Below are 24,385 nucleotides of genomic sequence, written 5' to 3'. Positions count from 1 at the left end.
ACTGATAATGTTTGACTGTTTGTACTTTTGCTTTCAGAACCTCAATTAGCAGCAGCAGCGGCGGCAGCAGGAGGAGGAATAGGAGGAGTCCTGAATCTGACATGCTGATAGAGGAGTATCAACCCCACTGATGGAAATCCAGAGTAAGAGGTAGGTCTACCCAGAGTCATCCCCCTCCTAGTTCTCTGCAGGATTATGCCACTCAGCTGGCTGCCTGTGATCACCATGTGACATTGCCTAAGGATGGAGTTGTTGTGCTCACTTCTGCTTTCACTGACAAAACATCTGTTGTTCAGGAGAAGTGAGGGGCGTGGGGATCAAACGCCTACTGAGGCGATTTGTCTGCCTCTGCTCTGCTTTATCAGCCACCCACGCACCTCTGATTCTCTGTCATGTTTTTCCTCAGTTTTGTTAGATGAGGTCCTAAATACAGAATACAGTACCCAGTTCCCTACCTTTCCTTGGGAAGGATCCTTACACTTCCTTTCTAATTCACTCTTGCTAATCTCTACAATTTCTCTCCCCCAGCTCTTGGGACGATGGCAGCGGCGGCGAGCGAGGACTGCTCCACTCTTGGAAGGGCTACTCTTACAGCATCACCCCAGAGAGGCTGCTCCTCCCCCGGCCGGTCCTCCAGGTCGCTCTGGGTTCGCAGCATGGCGTTCTCCTGGTGGAAGGTGAAACTTCTTTTTCTTTTGGAGGGACATGTTTATGACTTGTCACAGAGTCATAGTCGATACTTAAGCACATCTTCATGAATTCATTCTGTCTTTACTGTTTGTATTGATCAGAAGTCATGCTTTTATGTTGTGATTTCTAAATCTTTATTCTGATGTTTTTGGATAAATCAAAGTTAACCCACACTGATTGTCTGTTGTTACATCTTCTTCAGGGGGACAGGTGTACAGCTTCGGCGAGTTGCCGTGGAAGCAGAGTCAAGTGCCAGAGCCAGCCAAACCGACCCTGGAGAGCGCGCTCAGTGGGCAGCGGGTGGTCACAGTCGCAGCCGGAAGCTTTCACAGTGGGGCAGTGACGGAGGATGGCGGCGTCCACATGTGGGGGGAGAACAGTGCGGGACAGTGCGGCTTGTCGGGCCTTAGCACTGTTCCCAACCCGACTCCCGTCGCCCTGCAGGACTTGGACACTGTCACTGTCCCCCCGCAGACAGTGCCTGTGCTGGAGCTGGCTTGTGGGGAGAAGCACACCCTGGCTCTGTCGGTGCAGCGTGAGGTGTGGGCATGGGGCAGCGGTTGCCAGCTGGGCCTCAATGCCGCCGTCTTCCCTGTGTGGAAGCCTCAGAAGGTGGAGCACCTGGCAGGTCGGTATGTTTTACAGGTGGCCTGCGGGGCATCTCACAGCCTCGCTGTGGTGCGCTGCCTGGGGTCTCACGATGGCCACCGGCCTCATGTGGACAAATGTGGGAGGTGTAACGAACTGCTCTACACCATGACAGACAAAGAGGACCACGTCATCATCTCTGACAGCCACTACTGCCCGCTTGGCGTGGAGCTGACCGAGGATGACGGCAAGCTGGAGGCACCCAACCCAACCACAGGTCTCAAAACATCCCCATCAGAGCCTGTCCTCCCCTCCTACACCTCAAAGTCAGAGTCCCCGGCAGTGCCTACAGTTGCTGACCCCACCTCTGTCCCCTCCCAACCTCATGCCTCTGAGGAAGGGGAAGCATCTTTGGTTAATGGCATGCTCCAGGTCTCAGACTCAGACACCTCGGCTCTATCTGGAGCTGAGAGTGATGCTGTTGCCGGGGCCAAGAGCTCACCATATCCAGACGAGCAGGCCGTGAAGGACTACCTGAAGAAGCTGTCCGACAACACACAGACGAACACACAGGCAAGCGGAGGGCTGAACGCTCTGCTGGTGAGCAGCGTGACAGTAGAGAGAAAAAGCGAGCATTCGTTGTTTTGTTTTTTTTGATTCACTAACTCTGCTACTTAAATCTATTTGAAGTAGATTTTGAAATGTCTTGTTAGATAACCGTGAGATCTATATCAACCAAAATAACTGAGGAGGCTTGGTCACTGCTTTTATCCTTTAATGCAATAGTACGTGAAAAATCAGACGCCACGATTGCTGGAGTGACTTCAGCTTAAAGGTTTACCTCCCCCTTTTATAAACATGGAGCAGATGAGTTTAAGCTTCAAGTCAGCAAACGGGTGGGTCTGAAACATCAGTGGAGGAACTTCCTGCTGGAACACAGAAAAGTTGCTGCCACAGTTTTGCTTCAGACTTCCTCTGTTCCAATATAGGAAGCAACAGCTATGGTTTCGGAGCAGACTCCAGCAGGTCATGGGGCTGTGTTGACAACTTAATCTTAAACTTCTCAAACTGTTTCTGGATGCTTTTTGTTAAATATTTGCTTGTTCACTGTAATTTGAAGTCCGGAGCAACTGCTTTTAGAAGTAGAAATAACTGAGGAATGCCTTTCGTGACGTTTTAGTTATGTGGTCATTTTCAAAAAAAAAAAGAAAACAGCAAAAGTGGCATTTGTGTGATTAATGAGCGTAAAAAAAGTAGTTGTCACCAATGCATACAAAGGTTTTTTGAGCAGCCATAGTCAATTTCACCTGTAGACTGTATAAAACATGGTGGAAGCTTGTTTCCACTTTCTGTTGACTAAAATGTAAACATTTTGAGATGATAAATCAGTGACAGAAACAAGCTTCCAGAAAACATAGAAGAAACTTTCAGGTGTGTGGGGAAAAGTCAGATGCACCGCTCATCACCACATCATGGTTTTGATTTGTATGGATTCTAGTTAAAATAAGAAACAATGCGTCACACACGATATGTTCAAGGATAACTGGAAAGTTCAAAAACTGACCATTAGGCTAGTTGTTTTATTTAGCTTGTGGCTACGATAACTGCGTAATTTTTTGACAGTATTTGTTTATGGATTCTAAAACGCTGCCAGTGTAGTTTGAAGCCGTTTGAATGCTAGAACAAAAGCATCAGGATGGGAGACCACCACTCTCTAAAATCTAATGACGGCTTTCACTCAAAAATGTATTTGAAAAGTCACAAAAAGCTACAACTTTTTATTTTCCATTTTCCACCCAAACATCTTTAAACTTTTGACCATCTTTCACTTCTCTTCCAGCCCTCAACTGGAGGACTGATGTCCTCCACCCCCACCTCGGCACTCAACAACCTGGTTGCCTCCTGCGCCTCTGCAGTGGGCGGGCGGGTGGCCTCCACCTACGAGGCCCTGTCCCTGAAAAAGATGATGAACTTCTACCTCCCCTCAGGGGCCTCGCGGTCAGGAGGATCCCCTGGAGTGGTCGATAACTCTGCTGAGCGTGTCCGCCAGGAGGACTCCATGCAGGGGAAGAAGAGCTCCAGCACAGGGGACATCCGTGAAGAGGAGGCAGAGGGTCTGCGACGCCGCCTCTCGCTGCCAGGGCTGCTCTCACAGGGTAGATACGCTGTTCACCTCTTATCCTCCTCCTATGGCCTGCTGCGTAAGTACGCCTTGCGCTCGTGCAGGTCGATGGCAGTCTGTGCACGCTTCAGGCTTCATTATTGAACTTGTGAGCTCAGTGTTGCGGCATGCTTCATGCCCATGTGATGTTTCTGTCATATTCAGCACAATGTCACCTCCAGCCACTCCATCTCTGATTGCCTTTAAATATCTGTGAAGTGCACGTTTTGTGTTTTTTACATGAACCAGGCCTGATTGATTGTAAAGATACAGATGACTTGTTTTGTTCAAGATTTTTAGGAGTATTCTTGTGTATATGCAAATGCACTTACTAGTATACCGAGACCATTTCTTTTGAAGCTTTAGTGAACAGTAGATGCATCTCTCAGGTCCTGTGTCAAGTCTTTAATGGAATTTTTCCTAATGTTTCCTAACAACATGACTTTCATATAATTTTAATTTACTGTAGATCCTTATTAGACCCCCACTTCACAACATGCCAGGATTTTTAGGAAATCCCTTCTTTGTGCCAAAAAAAATGTTTTCTATCAGACTGTTATCTTTGTGATTTTTCATAGATTTAATTAAAGAAATAGCAACATACAGTAACAAAGTGCCTAAAGATACAAAAAATTTAAGTTGGATCTTGAGTTGTCTGTTATGTGTAGATGCAGCACTGGTTCATCCCTTGACTTTATACTTGAATGATTCATAGGTCAGTGTTAAGTGGCTGAACAAACAAAAAACATTCCTCTGAAAATGGTCAGGGACAAGGACTGCAATGAAAAGGATTGAAAAAGCAGCAAAACAAAACCTTTGAAGGGCCCTCAGAAAGCCTGGAGAACTGTTGCGCAAGAGCACTTTAAAAAATGAGAAAGTCAAGTCATCTGTCTAATGTGTGTGACTTGTATAAGAGTCAAAGGTCACTGCACCACTTATTAATTATTAACAGATGTATCCAAGCACACACACACACACTACTGAAAAACTCACATAGACATCAATGTTTTCATTGGGGAAAAATATAAAAAAATATTTTAATGAATAATAAAATAAATAAATAATAAAATTAATAATTTAAATTAATAAAAATATTTTTATTTTTATATTTTAGTTCTAAAAGTAACAAAAGCAAAATGCTGCTTGGGTTGTAAATGCTTCATGTTAAAATGATCACCTCCTCCTGTCAGCGTGTTTCACTGTTCTAGAAAACGGCAGCAAGAACAAAAGGATTTAGCAGATTTAATAGAGCAGAATGAAGGTTTTAGGTGTGATTTAGAGAGAAAGGTGTTTGGTGCATTATGGGAAAGCCCTTTGCTTCTGAGTGACCCAGAGTGGGAATTAGATAGATGGACTTTCCCTCTGCCTGTTTGTCTGTCATCATATCTTTCTTTCCTTACTGGGAGAGCCTGACACGGTTGGCTATAGATTTCATCATCGGTTTATAAGCTGACATCTTATGAATGTCGGTTTTTAAAGACCTGATAGATAATGTTTGATGAGGAAACCCTAAAACCTGCCAGACGAGTTCACACAGACATTTTACACGTGCTATATGCCAACAACCAAATCAAGAGAGTTTGGGCAGTGTAGGTGATTATCTTTAGGCCTTTGAGAAAGAATGGTGAATTAGAGCGCAAGCAGGGTAGAGCAGGTAGAGATGAGTGTCAGGATTGATTTGTGACAGAAGGATAGCGACAAGAGTGAAAGAGAAGATTTACGAGATGGTAGTGAGACCTGCTATGATGTAGGTATGGAGACGGTGTCACTAACAAAAAGACACGAGGTTAAAGGTGTTCAAATTTTCACTGGGAGTCACCAGGATGGACGGATTAGCAAGGAGTACATCACAGGGACAGCTCAGGTTCAGCGCTTTAGAAAAAGTTGGAGAGGCTGAGATGATTTGAACCTGAGAAAAACAGGAAGACCTCAGAGACTATTCACAGATTTAGAGAAGGAAGACATGCAGAGGGTTGGCTTGACAGAGGAGGATGTTAGAAATGGAGTCAGATGTAGGCAGTCACTGTGGCGATCCGTATAGGAAAGAAGATTAAAATGAAGAAGACAAAGATGTGGGTCTCCAGAGTGGAGAAGGTTTTGCATTGGACGCATGGAGGTAAACAGCCTATCTGCAGCCTTAATGGAGGGTTGGCTTGGGTCCATATGCATTGTTGAAACCATCAACTGTCAACTGACAATGATATTTGGCGAATTTGCATTCATAAAGAGTGGCTGTTGTCTGGATATCCTGATATTTGATCCCGTTTCCACCAAAGACTAAGCTGACTAGCTGCTTTGTTCCACAATTGGCACGGCCACACTAATGTGTACTGTGACGTTCTTATGTGGCTAACAACCAGCTGATTTGGATCACCCGGTCTGGAGATCGCAAAGAACACCACCTTCTTCCGGACTTCCTGTATGTCTGCACGTTCTTTGTTTTTGTTCAGTTTAAGTTACACAACGCTCTCACCACCATCTCACCATGCTCACATTTACATGACTGATATTTGTGGTAAAGGCTTGTGTTCTTTCCAGTTTTGTCCTAGTAGCCTTTAATGTCCCAGAGCATGCTGCTCATGCTTAAATGCTGCACATGTTGCTAATGTTGCTAACCTTCTTGAGAAGTTTTGAAGCAGGGGAGTGATGCACTTCTTGCCTCACACATACAAGAAGTAACCTACAATAACCTTTTGACTCGGGACAGGAAAAAAGTTTGATTGTGAAAGTTGACTGTCTGGATTTTTGGATCTCAGGGCTTCCATAGTGTTTGTCATGATTTTAGTGGCTGATGTGTCTCTGTGCAGGCTTGCCTTTCTTTTTAAACTCCTGTTTGTTTGTCTGAACTTTACACCCTAAACTGATTATCTCGTAAAAAATTCAGTTAAAACTTTTTCATTCAGCCGGAAGCTAGTAATTAGAATATTAATAATAAGAACTGAAAAATAACAGAGGAAAATACTGAAGCTGTTTAAATGTCTGTGCAGTGGACAGACCTCTCTGTTTTTGACTCCTGCAGTGTCACCGCGACTGCTAAGGAAAGCCGGTCGTCCCAAAATGCGAGCGGTCGCCCTCACCCCGCTGGGGGGGGCCATCCCCGAGGACCACGAGGTGCTGCCCACCCTGCAGACAGAGGTGTGGAGCTGGGGCCACGGCGAGCATGGACAGCTGGGACACGGAGACAACCTGGCCAGGTTGGACACACCTGTCACAGTAATAACAGGATGTCTGGACCATAAAGGCAAATGTTCAAGGTCATAAAAAAAAAAAAAAAAAAATCAAGCCACTTCACCACCAGTCTTTATCATTATTATTTTGGGGGTTTAACACCGATTTACATTGTTAACTTTGAAAATAAAAACTCATTGACCAGCCTTCGGTAAACACACATGAGTACAGATTAGAGCCTATCCAATATATCAGCCAATATTACCTATTCGCCGATATGTCAGTTTTGGCCGTTTCCAATAAATTAAAGTAAAAAGGTAAATAAAGAAACGGGTTTGATGTTGCATAGTTTGCCCTTTAGTGGACACTTTGCAACACGTGGTTTGAACGCCACAAACAACAAGCAGCTGATCTGAGGAGTCGTGCCAAATGAATAATCCAGTGCTTGTGACAATGAAAAGAAAAATTGTTTTTAAACTATGTTGTCAAGTTATGGTAATCAAAACTCATATCTAAACCTAGCAAATGTATTTGTTTAACAGAAAATATCGGCTGATATATCCAGTTGTTTGATCACCAAGTATCTGTCTCAAAAATATCAGTTGTCCTCTGATACAAAATTTTTAGGCTGGACATTTTTTGTTTGCTGTTGTCTTGACAGTAAACTCACGTCTGTGTTTACATAGCATGTCATTAACTCTGATATAAATGGCTGCCCTCTGACCAGCAGTGTGTTGTGTGTCTTTGCAGACTGCAGCCGCTCTGCATCAAGAGTCTGAACAACAAGGAGGTGGTGCGGGTGGCGGCCGGCGCTCACCATTCCCTCGCTCTGACGGCTCAGTCTCAGGTTGGTCATTGAATCGAAGTAGAAACTATATTTTAAAAGGATGAGCAGTTCTACATCAACAGGTTTTTTTTTTGTTTTTGTTTTGACATTAAAAGGACAAAAGCATAGATCAGCAATGTCTTGATCATGCAAAACTAAGAAGTGGATATATATCAATAACCCTGACGCCACAGTGACCAATCAGGATCCAGAAATAAGCATGAAAATAAACCTGCTGTTGGCACAGAGCAGTGACATTAACCCTGTCAAAGCAAGTAAAAGCCCATAAATATTTTGTGTTTTCATTCAGAGACCTCACTCTTGTATGTGTGTGTACTTTATACCTTCCAGGTGTTTTCATGGGGCAGTAACAGCTCTGGCCAGCTGGGACACATGGAGTCACCGAGCACCGTCCCCCGCCTCGCCAAGGTGAGGAGACCACCACTCTTTTCCCGTTCATGCACATCAATCGTGTAAGTTGGTGTCTTTCAACATCTGCTTTCCTCATCCAGCTGTCAGAAGGGATCCGAGTGTGGGACGTGAGCGCGGGAGAGAGGCACACACTCCTGCTCGCAGATGGAGACTGCATCCAGCCCATCATTTACTACAGCGGGCAGCAGGTGAAGGAGGGCGAGGAGGAGGGGGGTAATGAGAAGGAGCTGCATCAGCAGGGAGGAGGAGAGGAGGAAGAGGAGGAGCAGGCGGGGGGCTACACCCAGCAGCCTGTTCTGCTGCCCTTCTGCATGAATGTACGTAGTTTAATGCTACAGGTTCTTGCTTTTAGCTCAGCACTTAGCTTCAGGTTGTGTGTTTGTACGAGTGTGAATGTGCGTTTCTTGTGTTTTTCCCAGCTTGGTTATGTGAGCAGTGTGTTCGCGGGTGGGCGGCGGTGCGTGGCACTCTCTGACAGGAATGTGATGGGCTTCATCGCCAGCCTCCACGAGCTCGCGTCAGCTGAGAGGAGGTTTTACTGCAAGCTGTGTAACATCAAGTCTCAGATCTTACGCCCTCTGCTGGAGCTGGGTAAGAAGGACACATCAGGAAGACGAAGGTTTTCCCAAAGTTTAAAAAAGTTTTCAGCAGCCTTGATTTTCTTCTTTTCCTATCCCATCCTTCTCTAGAGTCTCTGAGCTCGGCCCTCGGGCAGGTCATCTTCGGCCTCCTGCAGACACTGGCGAACATGTTTGGCCGTCTGTGTCACCTGACTGGTCAGCACGCCACCAGCCTCACTGCTAGCCTGCGGCGTTGTCGTGAGGTCAAAAGCCTTCTCATCTTGGAGCACACCAGTATTTTCCTCGACTGTTACAACGAGTACGTGTCCAAAAACAAAACACAACTTGAAACATTTGCTAAGAGTTTAAGTCCTTAACGCTTTTAGCTTTTGTGTGTATGAAGTTACTGCAGCGCCGTCGGAAACTTCCAGGTGATGGGAGGCTTCCAGGCTCTGACCAAACCATCCATGTGAGTGCACACAAACAATTTCTACATTAACTCCACATGTTTAAGAAAAGAAAAATTAAAAAGTGAATCCTTTATGATAAATCGGTGGTGATTTTCTCGTAGAGACTTGTTTGGGAAAGGTCCGGAGCTGCTCCAGAAGCTGTCAGAGTGCGGCGAGGAGAACCTCACCACAGCCGACCTCCTGGTGGTGCTCTTCTACCTCCCTGCACGCCACCTTCACGAATACAGCCGGCTGCTGCTCAAACTGGCCACCTGCTTCGAAGTGGTAGGTGGAAGAAACTTGAGCAGCAGCGCATGTGACCTCAAAGTTTGTATTCTGTTATTTCCTCTTTTTACTAACATCAGGTTTCATCTTGTGTTGTCATTTCTACACAGTTTAATCTCCTTGTTTTATAGTAACTTTCATATTTCCTCCTTAATAAATACTGGAATACAGGAAATTATTTGTATACTTACAAAATATATAAAGATGGGTTTTTTTTAAAATAATCCTTATCTTATATAGGTTTTAGATTTTTGGCCTAAATTAACTACTTTTTTTTGTTTGTTTGTTTTTGGGGTTTTTTAGTGTTCCACTGAGTATCAGAAGCTTCAGGACAGCTGCTCCAAGTTTGAAGCTTCGGTCTTGCAACTGAAGCGAAAAAGGAAAGAGGCCGACTACACTGTTCACTTCTGGAAGATCTTTCCTGGAAAAATGACGGTAAACTCTCTGTCCTCATCTTCTGTATCATTGCTCGCACCAAGCCTTCCACGTTCAGTCCCAAGGTGTTATGTGATGCTCCATAATGCCGATTGGCATCCTTGTTTGTCGTCAGGACTCTCTGCGGAAGCCTTACCGGCGGCTGATCTGCGAGAGCAGCAACAAAGGTCTGACCCTGCAGAATGCTGGCAGGTTCTCCGTCAACTGGTTCATCCTGTTCAACGATGTTTTGGTCCACGCACAGGTTAGACCCACACAGACACACGCGCTCACACTGAACGCTCCCGTCACTTCTTCGCCTCTTTCACCTTTATGAAGCCATCATATTTCAGACACTGTAACCTGGTGTGTTTCAAGCGTTTGTGTGTGCTTGCCTCCGTGCTGTCAGGGCGTGGCGCCTTGTAAAAATCTTGTAAGTATGCGGCCAGCAGCAAAACTCAGCATAGCGACCCAACTCACCCTGTCTCCCACCTCCTCCTCCTCCTTGTTTTTTGTGTGTGTGTGTGTGTGTGTGTGTGTGTGTGTGTGTGTGTGTGTGTGTGTGTGTGTGTGTGTGCGCGCGCGTGCGCTTTGGGGGGTGTGTGTGTGTGTGTGTGTGTGTGTGTGTGTGTGTGCGCGCGCATGCGCGCGCTTTGGGGTGTGTGTGTGTGTGTGTGTGTGTGTGCGCGCGTGCGCGCGCTTTGGGGTGTGGGGGGACCCTGTGTGACAACATGTGGCCCTGTTGGACACACTTACTAAGGTGGACCCCCCCCAAATATCTGAATGAGTTTATGTTAGCGATGCACCTGTGCTACAACAAATATCAGTAATACTTTGTAAACGACCTGCAACTGAGGGTTTAATTCAACTGTAATTAAAAGATATTTTGCTGTATTTTACTTGAAATTACAATTTAATGATATTTACCTACAAATGCTTAAAGGTACGCTAGGATAGGGGGTAATAAGTCAGGTTTTTACAGGAAACAACGAGATAATTATACTGATTATATATAAAATGATTATACCAATAGTTATAAAATATTTTTTAAGCATATGAATAAGTTCCAACACTTTACAACCGTTTAAAATCAGACTGAATAATTTGGGTAATACTGATTTTGTTTTTTTTTTGTTTTTTTTCTTCTTCTTCCGCCCTGTTCATTGCGCACAGAGATTTCTCCAGAATTTCCAGATTCTCTGAATATCCTGATGGTCATAGTATCTGCAATTTTACATTGAGGAGCATTGTTCTGAAATTATTTCACAATTCAGACAAGCATTTCTTTCGCAGATTGGTGAAACTCTCCCCACTTTAACTTCTGAGGTGCTGTCTTTTCTAAGATGCTCTCTTCTTACCCAGTCTGCCAATTAACCTAATTAAAAAGCAAAATATTCCTCCAGCTGTTTTTTAAATTTAATTTTAGTTTTTTTAAGTACCACTTACTTTTTCAGCCTTTTGTTTCCGTCCCACCTTTCTTGAGACTTGTTGCTGCCATCAAACTCAAAATGAACTAATATTTTTCATGAAACAGTCAAATGACTTCAAATTAGTTCAAACATTTGATATATTTTCTATATTCTAATGTGAGTAATAATGTGAATAGCAAATCATTTCTTTTTTCTTTTTTTTCTTTTGGGGGGGTTGCGATAAAGTTGGTTGCATGAGCTCAGTGGAAGGCAGCTATGTTCTCTCTGCTTACAAACATTTACGTGCATGTACGGAAAGACAAAGGAGGAAATTTTGTACTAAAAAATTGAAAGAACTTTTTGAAACGCACACGTGTTGACAGCGGTTTGCCTCGTGTTTCACACTCGTTGAGACAATATCAGAACCTGCGGGTGCATTGCTACCTAAACTACATGAATATGTCCACTATTGCCCAGCCTCCGTCCCCTCCTCTCCCCTTCGCCTGCTCCCCACCTGTGGGATTCTGCTTGGAAAGATGAACAGACAGTAACCAAGGCTCTTTTAAATCTGCTCTGACACATTGGAGTCTAAAATCTTTCATGTTAAGTTCTCCTTTCCCGGTAAAGGCTTGGTTTCTGCTGTTAGCTGAAAGCACAAATCCGTTTCCATTTAAAGTGTTAAAAAACCAACAGTTCCTGGTTCACTTCTCCACAGCAGTTTCCTTTCCCCTCTCCTTGCTTGTTTTCCTTTTTTCATTCTGTTTAATATTCTTCTTTATTCCTCTTCATCATCTCTAATGTGATTGTTGTGTGCATCTCGATTCCCCTCCTCGCTCTCTGACTGGCGCCTCCCTTGAATCATCCTCGTCTTGTCAGTGTTTTAAAAAGCCAGAAATGCACAAACAAGTTTGACCATTTTTAACGCCTTCAGCAGCAGGTGTTAGCAGGACGGTCAAAGTGGTGTCTGAAAGCAGAAGACCCGAGTGAGAAGCCAAAAGAAAAAGGATTAACTTCCTCTTTAAAGACGTGAGAACGACTGCTTTAGTCTTATGTTTAATCTTGGGTTTCTATTTTAAGCTTAAACGTGTTTTTATGCAAGCCTGAAATACAGATAGTTGATTTTTACTATTCTTTAAAAAGAATAAACTCTCTCTGCTGTTATTCTCATAACAGTGGATCCAGAAGTAGAATTGTAGCCTTATAATCATCGTATTCTCATAAAAAGCGGGATTATGATGCCTGATGTTACCAGTACAGTCTGAAACAGAGTTACTGTAGTGGTGGTCATTAAAAAATGACAATAACAATAAGGAAAGGGTAAGAAAAATAATAATGGTGTTTAAAGCAAGCAGTGGTTTACAGATATAAAAATGTGGACTTGTTGTCGTTCCCAGTTTGCTTGTTCTCTTTTAAGCGTCCCGGTCGTTGGTGAAGTCTGTCGATCACCTGATGTGCTCATTCGTAGTGGTTGGGTTCATGTCGCTGTCTCTCTCACTCACCGTCGGTGGTTATATTCTCTTTGATGCCTTCTCTTCTTGTCTCTCTTTTCCATTTTATCTTGTTATCCTCCCGACATCATTTTTTCTCCCCCAGTTCTCCACCCATCACATCTTCCCTTTGGCCACGCTGTGGGTGGAGCCAATCCCAGAGGAGGACACGGGCCTGTAAGTTTGCAGCTTTTCTATGATAATTGAAGGAATTTCACAGGGAGCTTTTGGAGTCATTATTACACAAACCTTATCTTTGTAATTATATTTACAGTTCTTTGCAGAAGTTTTGAGCCAGGAAACTATGTTGCTAAGAAAATAGGAAATGGGTGCACTGAAAATACATGGAAATAAAATAGGCAAAAACAGATTTTGGACAATTGTAACGAGCTTGAAAGTCAATATTTGGTGTGACCACCTTTATTCTTCAACACAGCCTGAACTCTCCTAGTCATCCGCAAACCATGACCAAGTCTCCACTCTTATTTACATTTAAAAAAGAAAAGGATCATACTTAGTTTTTAACTTTCTCTTTAAAGAGCCTTACATAAGAACTGGATTGAAAAGCAGTGATAACAGGTCTGATGGAGTGATGAATACAGATTTGACATTTTGGGATTCAGATTATCGTCAGTATGCAGGGAGCAGGTTAGCAGAGAGGTACAACAGTAAGTGTCTGTAAAATACAGTAGAGGCTCTGTCATGGTTTGGACCTGCATTTCAGTCAGTGGTGTTGGAGATTTTGTTAATTAATGAATTACGAACTCAAAAAGTACCATCAGACTTTGACCCACCTGCAATACCATCTGGAAAGCATTTGATTGGCAACAGTTTAATTTTTCAACATGACAATGACCCCAAACACACTTCCAATAAAGTAAAAGCATACCTGGAAATAAAAACACACAGTGGAACTCTATCAGTCATGGATCGGCCTCCCCAGAGCCCGGACCTCAACATTATTGAAGCAGTCTGGGATCATGTTGACAGAGAACAGAACAAAAGACTTCAAGACTTTTGCACAGCACTGTATTATATTTATGCAACTATAATTGCACGGGCACATGAAGCAGAGATTAGTATCTCTGCTTCACAATGGAACAATGAATAGTTTCCATTGTTCCTGGGAAATACTTGAATGTTTACATTTTGCTCAGGGACCCCTTGGTAACTCATCATCAGCAGTGAGGGCTGGATCTGACTTAGAAACAGAGGGGCATTGCATGTTCATCATAAAGCATATTCTTCTTTATCATGCTTTTATACCATAATAGGAACCATAGTTTACAAAATGAACCTCATGAATTATTCACTAAGATTTGAAACTAGTGGCTTGGAGCATAATATGGAAAGTGTTTACTGAGATTTAATTCAGGGGAGAAGTAGGGTTATTTTGTCATAACTTGTAAATATCCATGTCTTGATCTTTCCTCACTGTTGCATCTGTGTAGTTTTTATATCGTGGTAAAACAAAGGGTATCTGTGCGTGTAGGTATGGGTTAAAGGTGATCACTCCTGAGGAGACGCTCACCCTGCTCGCCTCGTCTCCCATGGAGAAGGTAACTGTTTAAAAGCTGATGTTTACCTTTTTAAAAACTCAATTTCTATTTCTGAACTGGGCTGTTTGTTCATTCTTAGATCAAGTGGCTTCGCTCCATCAACCAGGCGGTGGACCAGGCCCTGAGCGGAAAAGGACAGGACGTGGCGTCAGGCAGCTCAGTGCAGAAGTTGGAGCCTCCCATCTCCAGAACAGCTTCGTACACGTTTTATAAGGAAGGGCGACTGAAGGATGCGACATATGAGGGTCGCTGGCTGTCTGGAAAGCCCAACGGCAGGTTGGATGTTCACACTGTTGCATTTACACTTAGATAATTTTACTTATATGTTGAGAAATTGGAAAGTGTTGTTTGTTTGTTTTCCCAGAGGTGTTTTGAAATGGTGTGATGGGAGAATATATACTGGGGCATTCAAGAATGGACTAGAAGATGGGTGAGTGCTGGAGCCTAAAATCTCCTAGTTGTTTATGGTAATTGTTCAATTTGTGTGTGGGTGTGTAAGCCTGAGAGCGTGATTTATCACCTTTTGTTTATGCAGCTTTGGTGAGTTTGTGGCCCCCAATAAGACGCTGAACAAGAACGACCACTATCAAGGTTACTGGAAGGATGGCAAGATGCACGGCCTGGGGACATACAGGTGAGCAGCATGAAAATGTATTATTTTCAGCAGCATGCCCTTTATTATAATTACTATTATTATGATTACGATGATGTTTGGCTAGATTTAATGCACAATTCTGAGTTCATTTTGGATTTCTAATCCACACACGGTCTAACGTATACATACATGCTCAAGTACAGTGGGGCAAAAAAGTATTTAGTCAGCCACCGATTGTGCAAGTTCCCCCACTTAAAATGATGACAGAGGTCAGTAATTTGCACCAGAGGTACACTTCAACTGTGAGAGACAGAATGTGGAAAAAAAATCCATGAATTCACATGGTAGGATTTGTAAAGAATTTATTCGTAAATCAGGGTGGAAAATAAGTATTTGGTCACCTCAAACAAGGAAAATCTCTGGCTCTCACAGACCTGTAACGTCTTCTGTAAGAAGCTTTTCTGTCCCCCACTCGTTACCTGTATGAATGGCACCTGTTTGGACTCATCATCTGTATAAAAGACACCTGTCCACAGCCTCAAACAGTCAGACTCCAAACTCCGCCATGGCCAAGACCAAAGAGCTTTCGAAGGACACCAGGAAAAGTATTGTAGACCTGCACCAGACTGGGAAGAGTGAATCTACAATAGGCAAGCAGCTTGGTGTGAAAAAATCAACTGTGGGAGCAATCATCAGAAAATGGAAGACATACAAGACCACTGATAATCTCCCTCGATCTGGGGCTCCACGCAAGATCTCATCCCGTGGGGTCAAAATGATCATGAGAACGGTGAGCAAAGATCCCAGAACCACACGGGGGGACCTGGTGAATGACCTGCAGAGAGCTGGGACCAAAGTAACAAAGGTCACCATCAGTAACACACTACAACGGCAGGGAATCAAATCCCGCAGTGCCAGACGTGTTCCGCTGCTGAAGCCAGTGCATGTCCAGGCCCGTCTGAAGTTTGCCAGAGAGCACATGGATGATACAGCAGAGGATTGGGAGAATGTCATGTGGTCAGATGAAACCAAAGTAGAACTTTTTGGTATAAACTCAACTCGTCGTGTTTGGAGGAAGAAGAATACTGAGTTGCATCCCAAGAACACCATACCTACTGTGAAGCATGGGGGTGGAAACATCATGCTATGGGGCTGTTTTTCTGCCAAGGGGACAGGACGACTGATCCGTGTTAAGGACAGAATGAATGGGGCCATGTATCGTGAGATTTTGAGCCAAAACCTCCTTCCATCAGTGAGAACTTTGAAGATGAAACGAGGCTGGGTCTTCCAACATGACAATGATCCAAAACACACCGCCCGGGCAACAAAGGAGAAGCATTTGAAAGTCCTGGAGTGGCCTAGCCAGTCTCCAGACCTCAACCCCATAGAAAATCTGTGGCGGGAGTTGAAAGTCCGTGTTGCTCGGCGACAGCCCCAAAACATCACTGCTCTCGAGAAGATCTGCATGGAGGAATGGGCCAAAATACCAGCTACTGTGTGTGCAAACCTGGTAAAGACCTATAGTAAACTTTTGACCTCTGTTATTGCCAACAAAGGTTATGTTACAAAGTATTGAGTTGTATTTTTGTTATTGACCAAATACTTATTTTCCACCCTAATTTACGAATAAATTCTTTACAAATCCTACCATGTGGATTCATGGATTTTTTTTCACATTCTGTCTCTCACAGTTGAAGTGTACCTCTGGTGCAAATTACTGACCTCTGTCATCATTTTAGGTGGGGGAACTTGCACAATCGGTGGCTGACTAAATACTTTTTTGCCCCACTGTATATACATGAATTCACTTACAATGCTTTAACCTAATAAGGCTAAGACCTATTAACTTCTCATTAGTGATTATGATTGACTACAACTGGTAGTTTCTCTATATGTTTGCCTCATTAGTTTGACCAATTCTCAAAACAATGTGGAAGTCACCAGCATCACTGTCCACAGCGAAGAACATCACCATGGACTGAGAGGGTGTTGATCAAAAAAGAAAATGCCCACATTAACGAGCCAAATGCCTTCTAGAGAAAAGTTTTATGGTCAGACGACACAAAGATTGAACTTTTTGACCACAATGACAAGACGCATGTTTGGAGGAGTAAAGGTGAGGCTTTCAAACCTAAGAGCACTGTCCCAGCTGTCAAACATGGTGGGAATATCATCATGCTCTGGGGCTGTATTGCTGCCAGTATTACTGGTATCAGTGGTACTGGTATATTGCACAAAGGGGAAGGAATAATGAAGAAGGAATACCTCCAAATTCTTCAACTCCATCTCAAATCATCAGCTAGACTGTTGAAACTTGGACACAGTTGGTATTCCAACAGGACAATGATCCCAAACACACATCAAACCTGGTTTTATTAAATGGATAAAGCATGCTAGCATTAAGCTTCTGGAATGGTGCTCCCAAAGCCCCAACCCATGAAAATTTGTGGACAATGCTTAAAAGCCGGATCCATGCCAAGGAACCAAACAATGAAGTGTTGATTGCTACAAAACGTGTCTGGTCGAGGTGCAGTATATATATTTGACCCTGTGTGTGCTTTCTTTCTTATGAAGATGAGCTAACTATCAGCAACCGTATTTAAACATACTTATAACAGTTTTGAGGGAGATTTCTCATTAGCAAATGTTGTCACCTGATAAAAGAAGTTCTTCTTGCTTGCTTTCCTTAAAATCAGAGACGACATAGGAAGCATTTTAGCAGTGAAATTTTTCAATAAAAGAACAGATTGAGGTTCAGTCATAGATGAAACAGCTGTGTTGTAAGAGAGCACCCCTCCTCTATCTGACTGCAGGTATGCCAGCGGTGAAGTTTATGACGGGTCCTTTCAGGAGGGCGTGCGGCACGGTCACGGCATGCTGCGCAGTGGCAAGCTGAACACCTCGTCCCCCAGCGTCTTCATTGGTCAGTGGCTGCAGGACAAGAAGACCGGCTATGGAGTCTTTGACGATATCACCAAGTACGCTCATTCCCACACTCAGACAGTTCTTTTGCCTATAAATTTACTGGCAGCTTTCTGATATTACACATATGAAGGGATAAATAGGCTGCTGTCTGTTTGCTTTCCAGAGGAGAGAAGTACATGGGCATGTGGCAGGACCACCAGCGGCAGGGCACCGGAGTGGTGGTCACCCAGTTTGGCCTGTACTATGAAGGAGCTTTTAAAGACAACAAGATGATGGTGAGCAGCTCAGAGGTTGTATCCCCAGTTGTCTCAGTGTGTCACAACAGCAGACGTTCTTCAGTTTTCATGTTTTTTCAAAGCACATCTGTAGTTCGCCGTATGACATTAATCTGTGTATTTTCCTGTTATTTTTGCCGTCTCACAAGCAAAACTATTTATAACAACATTTTTAAGCTAAAGTAAATTAAACCCTGCTTAAAAATATTTTTTTCCACAGTTCTGGTGATTTTCCTTTTGATGGAAGGACAAAATCAATTTTTTCATATTCAGGAAAAACCCTGAAGTAGAACAATTTAAATCATTCATAAATCATACAGTAGTATAATATTCAGTCATTTTTGCAAAGATTTATTCTATTCTTTTATTCATTTTCCTTCAAATATATGTAGATGATGTAAGTACCAGAGCTGCTTTACACTTTTTTTATTTTTTATTAAATTCTCAGTAGAGCTGGGCATCATCAGAAATGCCTGAAGGAAGGGAGGAAGGAAGGAAGGAAATAAAGCAATGTTCACAGACATGAGGTCACAAAGAATAATCACAATATAAGTGTAATAGAAAATTAAAATACAGGTGATAGCAATTCAAAATAAAGTTGTGACACAGAAAAGATCATTAAAAACATTTACTATCATTAAGATTCTCAACAGTAAGTCTGGTTAATGAACAAGCTGTCAGCTGCTTGTAGATTCAGATAAACGTAGATGTGAGAGGTACGAGTCTGTCATGAGGAACAACCAACACATCCTGAGCCTGTCATCGAGCCGCAGTGTGTTTAGTAAGAAGCTGAGATCTGTCCATTGTCCGTTTAGGGCTCTATAAGTAAGTACAAAAAAAAAAGTATTTTAAAATCTAAGCCAGTAAACAGAGCTTTACAGGAAGAAGCACAATGACATAAATGTGTGAGTAATTGTCTCTAGTTCAGCTGGAAAAAGGAAAAACAGTTTACAATTTAAATATGTTCCTTAAATGAAAGAAACCGGAAGCCCAGAGATGAAATAATACAAACGCATAATGCAGAAATGTCACATTTACAGATTAACAGTGAGCTCATTGGAGCTCTGTGTGTTTGTGTGTTCTTGTAGCAAACACTGTAACAGCAGCTCTAGGGCTGGGCGATATGGCCTAAAATCTATATCGCGGTATAATTTGAAGCACGTGCGGTAACGATATATATCACGATATATTCTCCTGTATAATGTATTTTCAACACTATAAGGCGCACTTAAAATCCTTTAATTTTCTCAAAAGTCGAGAGTGTGCCTTATGTATGAATTCTGGTTGTGCTTACTGACCTCGAACCGATTTAGGCGTGCAGAAATCTGTTAAAAAATGTTTTAGTACAACTTTGGTAAACCGCACTGCTTAATGGATACTATACACGGGCCAAACTTCAGTCAGGAGAACAACTGAGATTTTTCATCCACAATACAAGGTTAGTTTTTAATATACTGCAACAACATGGGAATAGAGCAGCTGCGAGAGAATTCAACATTAATGAATCAATGGTAGGGAAGTGGAGGAAGTGCAGGGCGATCGTGGCTCAAGAGTGTGGAGTTCGCCTTGTAATCGGAAGGTTGCCGGTTCGAGCCCCGGCTCAGACAGTCTCGGTCGTTGTGTCCTTGGGCAAGATACTTCAACTACCGCCTACTGGTGTTGGCCAGAAGGGCCGATGGCGCAATATTGCCTCCACCAGTGTGTGAATGTGAGAGTGAATGAATAGTGGCATTGTAAAGAGCTTTGGGTGCCTTGAAAAGCGCTATATAAATCCAATCCATTATTATTATTATTATGGCAGCCTCGCTTCTGTCAGTCTACCCCAGGGCAGCTGTGGCTACAACTGTAGCTTGCCTCCACCAGTGTGTGACTGGGTGTGTAAAGTGCTTTGGGGTCCCTAGCAGGGAACCAGTAAAAGCACTATACAAATACAGGCCATTTACCATTTTACCATTTTGGCTTTCCCCATATTTTAAAAGTGCTTCATCTCTTTGTTATGACTGTCGCCCGGCATAATTTGCAGACGATAATGGTAGTAGCCGCTGCGATGCTTTCGACCAAAACAGGCGCAGCTTGATGACATCATCAACATGCGCTATCGCGGTAGAACGGTATAGTCAAAATCTGTATGGTTGGCCAAATTTATATCGTTTCTATCGCCCACCCCTAAGCAGCATATATTAGGGGTGCAACGATACAGAAAATTCACGGTTCGGTTCGATATTTTTTTCGATACAAAAAAAATGTTCATGCCTTTTTAATTTGTCATTTATTAAAATTATAAATATATATTTTAACTCAAAAGTACAGTTTTTAAATTTAACCCTAACCCTTGTGCGTGTTTTTTATTTTGACAGCGAATGCGCACCTGTGGACCACTTATGTGCAGCCCTGGTTATTTAGCTCATCATATTACAGCCACAGAAATTCTTTTGTCCATGAAACCATAAAGCTGCACTTTCTTTTTGCCTTATAGTCTGATTTGTCATAACTTCTCCGTTTTGTGGTAAGCTTTTCTTTGGCTGTCACTTCTTCACCCTGACCTGTCTTATTTGGCTCAGCAGAACTAAAATATATATCCTGCTGCTTTTACACACGCACTCACATAAGCTCAGCGATTCTCTGCGCGATCAACCTCTCACATCGTTAGCTTCATAGCATAAGTGCCTAAGTCATTGACTTAGTCAAATGACTTAGGCAATTATGCTATGAAGCTAACGACATGTTTAAGCTTGCTGCGGGAGATTTCACTTGTCATGTTTGTGTAGTAAGCTAACGATTAATAAGACGATGTCAGAGGAATTGGTGCGCAAATTATCATCACTCACCAATCAAATCAAATCACTTTTATTGTCACATCACATGTGCAGGTACATTGGTACAGTACATGTGAGTGAAATTCTTGTGTGCGAGCTTCACAAGCAACAGAGTTGTACAAAATACAATAACGTAAACAAGCAAAATACAAGAATGGCTACATCTGAAACTAATAAATATATGTACAATATATAATCAGTGCTGTCCGAGCGATTGCAAAGTGAAAGCAAAAAAACAAGCGCAAATTCAAACGCGATTTCAATATGTCACATATTGACAGTGGCTCACCGATGCCAATGACATAATTACCCAGCTACATTTCCGAAAGAATGCAAAAGCATTGACATATATTTTTCCTTCCTACAATAGCCCGACGGGCAGGGCAGAGATAGATTTTGGTAGCCCGACTGAAAAAATCGCTAGCCCCGGGACGTCGGGCTAGCGATATTGCAAGCCCTGTATCTGATTGAGGAATCACTCATCTTTGGAAAAGAGAGTTTATTACAGAGAAATGGCTCTTTCCAAAATAAAAGCTATACTATCCGCTTCTTCTGGGCTATATTCTCAGCAGCATAAGGAGAATCATGTGCTAACAGCTGTCTAAATGACTCGGCTAAAGTTAGTAGCATGCTTGTTGTTTTTGTACTAGGATGATGTAAATGTGCAGTCATATTCGTTGTGTTCCCACTAGTGCTTTCAGGTTAATCTCGTTGAAATGACGTTAACGCCACAACACGGCAAATCTCCGTTAACGAGCTACCCCTGATAGCCCCGTGCATGGGGCTAGACGGCCAACACGTTAACGAGCTAACTGCGATAACACACTAGTTCCCACCCATGTAATTGAGCATTGCATGGCACATCCAACATACTGTTTTACTTTAGTCCATGACGCGCTTACCTTCAGGGTCATACATCACATGAAAACCAAAATAATTCCAAACGCCAGATCTGAATGAGGGTGGGGGAGGTTCAATTTGCCATGTTGCAAGGAGAGCTTAACTTCTGTCTCGCTAGCTTGCCCTGCGCTCTTCCTTCGATGCTGTCTGTGTTGAGCGCTCAGTGGATCTGGGCTCGACAGTGTAGCCTAGGCGGAGTAGTCGAACGCAGATTCACTGAGCGCTCAACACAGACAGCATCGTCAGAAGGAAAGTTGATGAAATAAATTACAAATTTTGTATTGTTCGATACATATGCGTACCGAACCGAAAGCACTGTATCGAACGGTTCAATATTGATACGAATATCGTTGCACCCCTAATATATATATATAATATATATATATATGACCGAGCTAAGATTTGGGTCCCAAGAGCTTTGGAAAGAATAACTGAATACTGACTCCAGAAGCCATGGAGTCTTGGGCACAGAAAGAACATATGGCCTAGGTCACATGGGGTGGCATGACATCTCTCACACTGATCCATCACTTGTGGGTAAATCTCAGACAGACGAGACTTTGAATAGTAAACCCTGTACAACACCTTGAACTGGATGAGTTGTAACCTGGCACAGGACGTACTATAACGGACATTGGATACTGCTTTCTCCCATTGCTGATCCGAAAAAATTATTCCTAACTCCTGCTCCCAAGCCCCCCTAATTTTAGCAACGGAATGGACATTTAAATCCATAAGTTGTTTATATATTAAAGATATAATTGACTTCTTATTGGGTTTAAGGGATAAGAATTCCTCCCACGGTTGGACATTTGGGAGAAGAGGGTAGGAGGGGAAGAGAGCAGAAGTGCAATGCCGTGCCTGAAAATAACGGAATAGATTGGTAGCCGGAAGATTTGTTTCTGAACACAGGTCTAAAAAAGTTAAGAAAGTACCATCTTTATAGAGATCCTTAAATGTATTAATACCATGACGCTTCCACTGTACATAGGTACCATCAATGAGGCCAGGAGTAAACAGATGGTTCTGCGTGATGGGCATGTGTACTGACGCAGAGATGTACTTAAAATGACTCCTGAATTGTGACCAGACCCTTAGACTAGACTGTACCACGGGATTTTGGGTGAAATGAGAAGGCTTAAGTGGTAGTGGAGAGAATAATAAAGCTTCTAAGGATGAGGAAGTGCACGACAGGCGTTCCAGTTTGCACCACAGCAGGTCTTGAGATTCAAGCCAATGGGTCAATTTGTGAACATGAGAGGACCAATAGTAAAATAAAAAGTTAGGCAAGGCAAGACCACCATCAAATGTCAGTCTCTGTAATAATGATTTCCTCACCCTGGGGTGTTTCCCTCCCCACAAAAACGATGTAACTAGCTGGTCTAACTTTTTGAAAAAAGCTTTAGGTAAAAATATAGGAATACTCTGAAACAGAAATAACAATCGAGGCAAAATGTTCATCTTTACAGCATTGATCCGACCAATTAGGGACAAAGGTAGCGATTTCCATCTCTGAAAATCTGATTGAATTTGAGTCATTAAAGGGGAGAAATTGGAAGAGTATAGAGAAGACAAAGTACGAGTCATGTTAACTCCCAAATATTTAAAGCCAGCAGGGCTAAGTCTAAAAGGAATGTCAGATTGTTTAAGTGTAAGACTTAAAGAATTTATGGGGAAACATTCACTTTTAAGAAGAAACATCGGAGATCTCTGTCCAGAAGAGCGCAGTCCTGGGAACAGCTAAGATACTGCGCAGGACCCTCAAGCTCCCAGGCCTCTGGTAGAGGACCCGAGCTTGAAGGATAAACCGCCCGCAGGGGCGTGCTGGGTGTTTTATATATATAAAAATAATAATAATAAATGTGTGTTTAAAATGGGAGATGATGACTCTTTCAGGGCACTGGTGTCCTTCTGTCAGAGGACGACACGACGTACGAGGGCGAATTCTCAGACGACTGGACCCTCAGTGGAAAGGTAACTAAATATGAATACTTTAAATTTTTTCTTCTAAATCTAATACCGAGTGCAGGTACTTGTTATTAAATGTCCTGGCTCTCCCTCAGGGCGTGCTGACCATGCCCAATGGTGACTACCTGGAGGGCTCCTTCAATGGCGAATGGGGCTCTGGTCTCAAAGTGACGGGCTCCTACTTTAAACCACACCTGTTCGACACCGACAAGGACAAGACCCAAGCCATGTAAGCTCATGAGTGGTCTCATGTTTGTTAAAGCAAACTTTAATTTGTCTGTATATACTTTATATTGTTTGTTGATGCGGCAGGAAGCTGGGTCATCTGTGTGTGTGTGCCGAGGATAAGTGGCCGGCGGTTTTCGAGGAGTGTTGGAGTCAGCTGGGCTGTGAGGCTCCGGGCCGAGGGGAGCCCGAAAAGGCCTGGGAGAACATTGCTGTGGCCCTCACCACCAGCCGGCGACACATCCTGGACAGGTACCACCTGACGCCTTCTTATTGGTCATAAAACTTCTCGTTGAAGTAAAAACATCTCGAATCTAAAATTCCCAATGTTTGTGCATCCCAGTCCGGATGTTTTGTCTCGATCTCACAACAAAACGCTGGAGAGTCTGGAAGTTATCCCGCAGCACGTAGGGCCGATCACCATGGACAGATACAACGCCATCCGCCTCTACCTAATCAAGGTGGGTTCACCGAGTCGACGAAGTAAAAGTACCGGTGGCAATAACAACTGCTGATATACTAACCTGCAAACAGGTTTTTAGAGTATATTGGAGCTCTTTAACTGGCTGCAACTAATGATTATTGTGCTGATTGATTTTTTTTTTTTTTTCTTGATTAGAGCGTTCACTGACTGGTTTGTAATAATTCAAACA

At 43.0% G+C, this 24,385-nt stretch overlaps 1 protein-coding gene across 2 annotated transcripts in view; it reads left to right on the top strand.

The window, feature by feature from the left end:
- The window catches only part of als2b (alsin Rho guanine nucleotide exchange factor ALS2 b), a 30,197-nt gene that overhangs the window by 399 nt on the left and 5,413 nt on the right, over positions 1–24,385 (top strand). The window contains exons 2-26 of one of the 2 annotated variants that reach the window (XM_085348854.1): positions 38–150; positions 529–677; positions 893–1,878; positions 3,119–3,434; positions 6,459–6,633; positions 7,358–7,454; positions 7,785–7,862; positions 7,946–8,182; positions 8,285–8,456; positions 8,555–8,744; positions 8,829–8,894; positions 8,997–9,159; positions 9,463–9,594; positions 9,710–9,838; positions 12,576–12,646; positions 13,962–14,028; positions 14,108–14,304; positions 14,393–14,458; positions 14,564–14,662; positions 17,437–17,601; positions 17,712–17,823; positions 23,436–23,513; positions 23,603–23,736; positions 23,820–23,984; positions 24,076–24,193. In XM_085348854.1, the coding sequence (XP_085204980.1) occupies positions 131–150; positions 529–677; positions 893–1,878; positions 3,119–3,434; positions 6,459–6,633; positions 7,358–7,454; positions 7,785–7,862; positions 7,946–8,182; positions 8,285–8,456; positions 8,555–8,744; positions 8,829–8,894; positions 8,997–9,159; positions 9,463–9,594; positions 9,710–9,838; positions 12,576–12,646; positions 13,962–14,028; positions 14,108–14,304; positions 14,393–14,458; positions 14,564–14,662; positions 17,437–17,601; positions 17,712–17,823; positions 23,436–23,513; positions 23,603–23,736; positions 23,820–23,984; positions 24,076–24,193 (4,182 nt within the window). In that variant the 5' untranslated portion in view covers positions 38–130. Of the gene's footprint in view, positions 1–37; positions 151–528; positions 678–892; positions 1,879–3,118; positions 3,480–6,458; positions 6,634–7,357; positions 7,455–7,784; positions 7,863–7,945; positions 8,183–8,284; positions 8,457–8,554; positions 8,745–8,828; positions 8,895–8,996; positions 9,160–9,462; positions 9,595–9,709; positions 9,839–12,575; positions 12,647–13,961; positions 14,029–14,107; positions 14,305–14,392; positions 14,459–14,563; positions 14,663–17,436; positions 17,602–17,711; positions 17,824–23,435; positions 23,514–23,602; positions 23,737–23,819; positions 23,985–24,075; positions 24,194–24,385 lie in introns of both variants that reach the window. The other variant, XM_085348853.1, reaches the window with a different exon arrangement.

The sequence above is a fragment of the Diplotaxodon limnothrissa genome, linkage group LG23 (genome assembly GCF_057381915.1).
Source record: "Diplotaxodon limnothrissa isolate DT_005_m linkage group LG23, D_limnothrissa_male_GT1.1, whole genome shotgun sequence".
NCBI classification, from domain to species: Eukaryota; Metazoa; Chordata; class Actinopteri; order Cichliformes; family Cichlidae; genus Diplotaxodon; species Diplotaxodon limnothrissa.
Note: the sequence above shows the minus strand (reverse complement) of the source record. Positions and strands in the feature narration are given on the sequence as shown.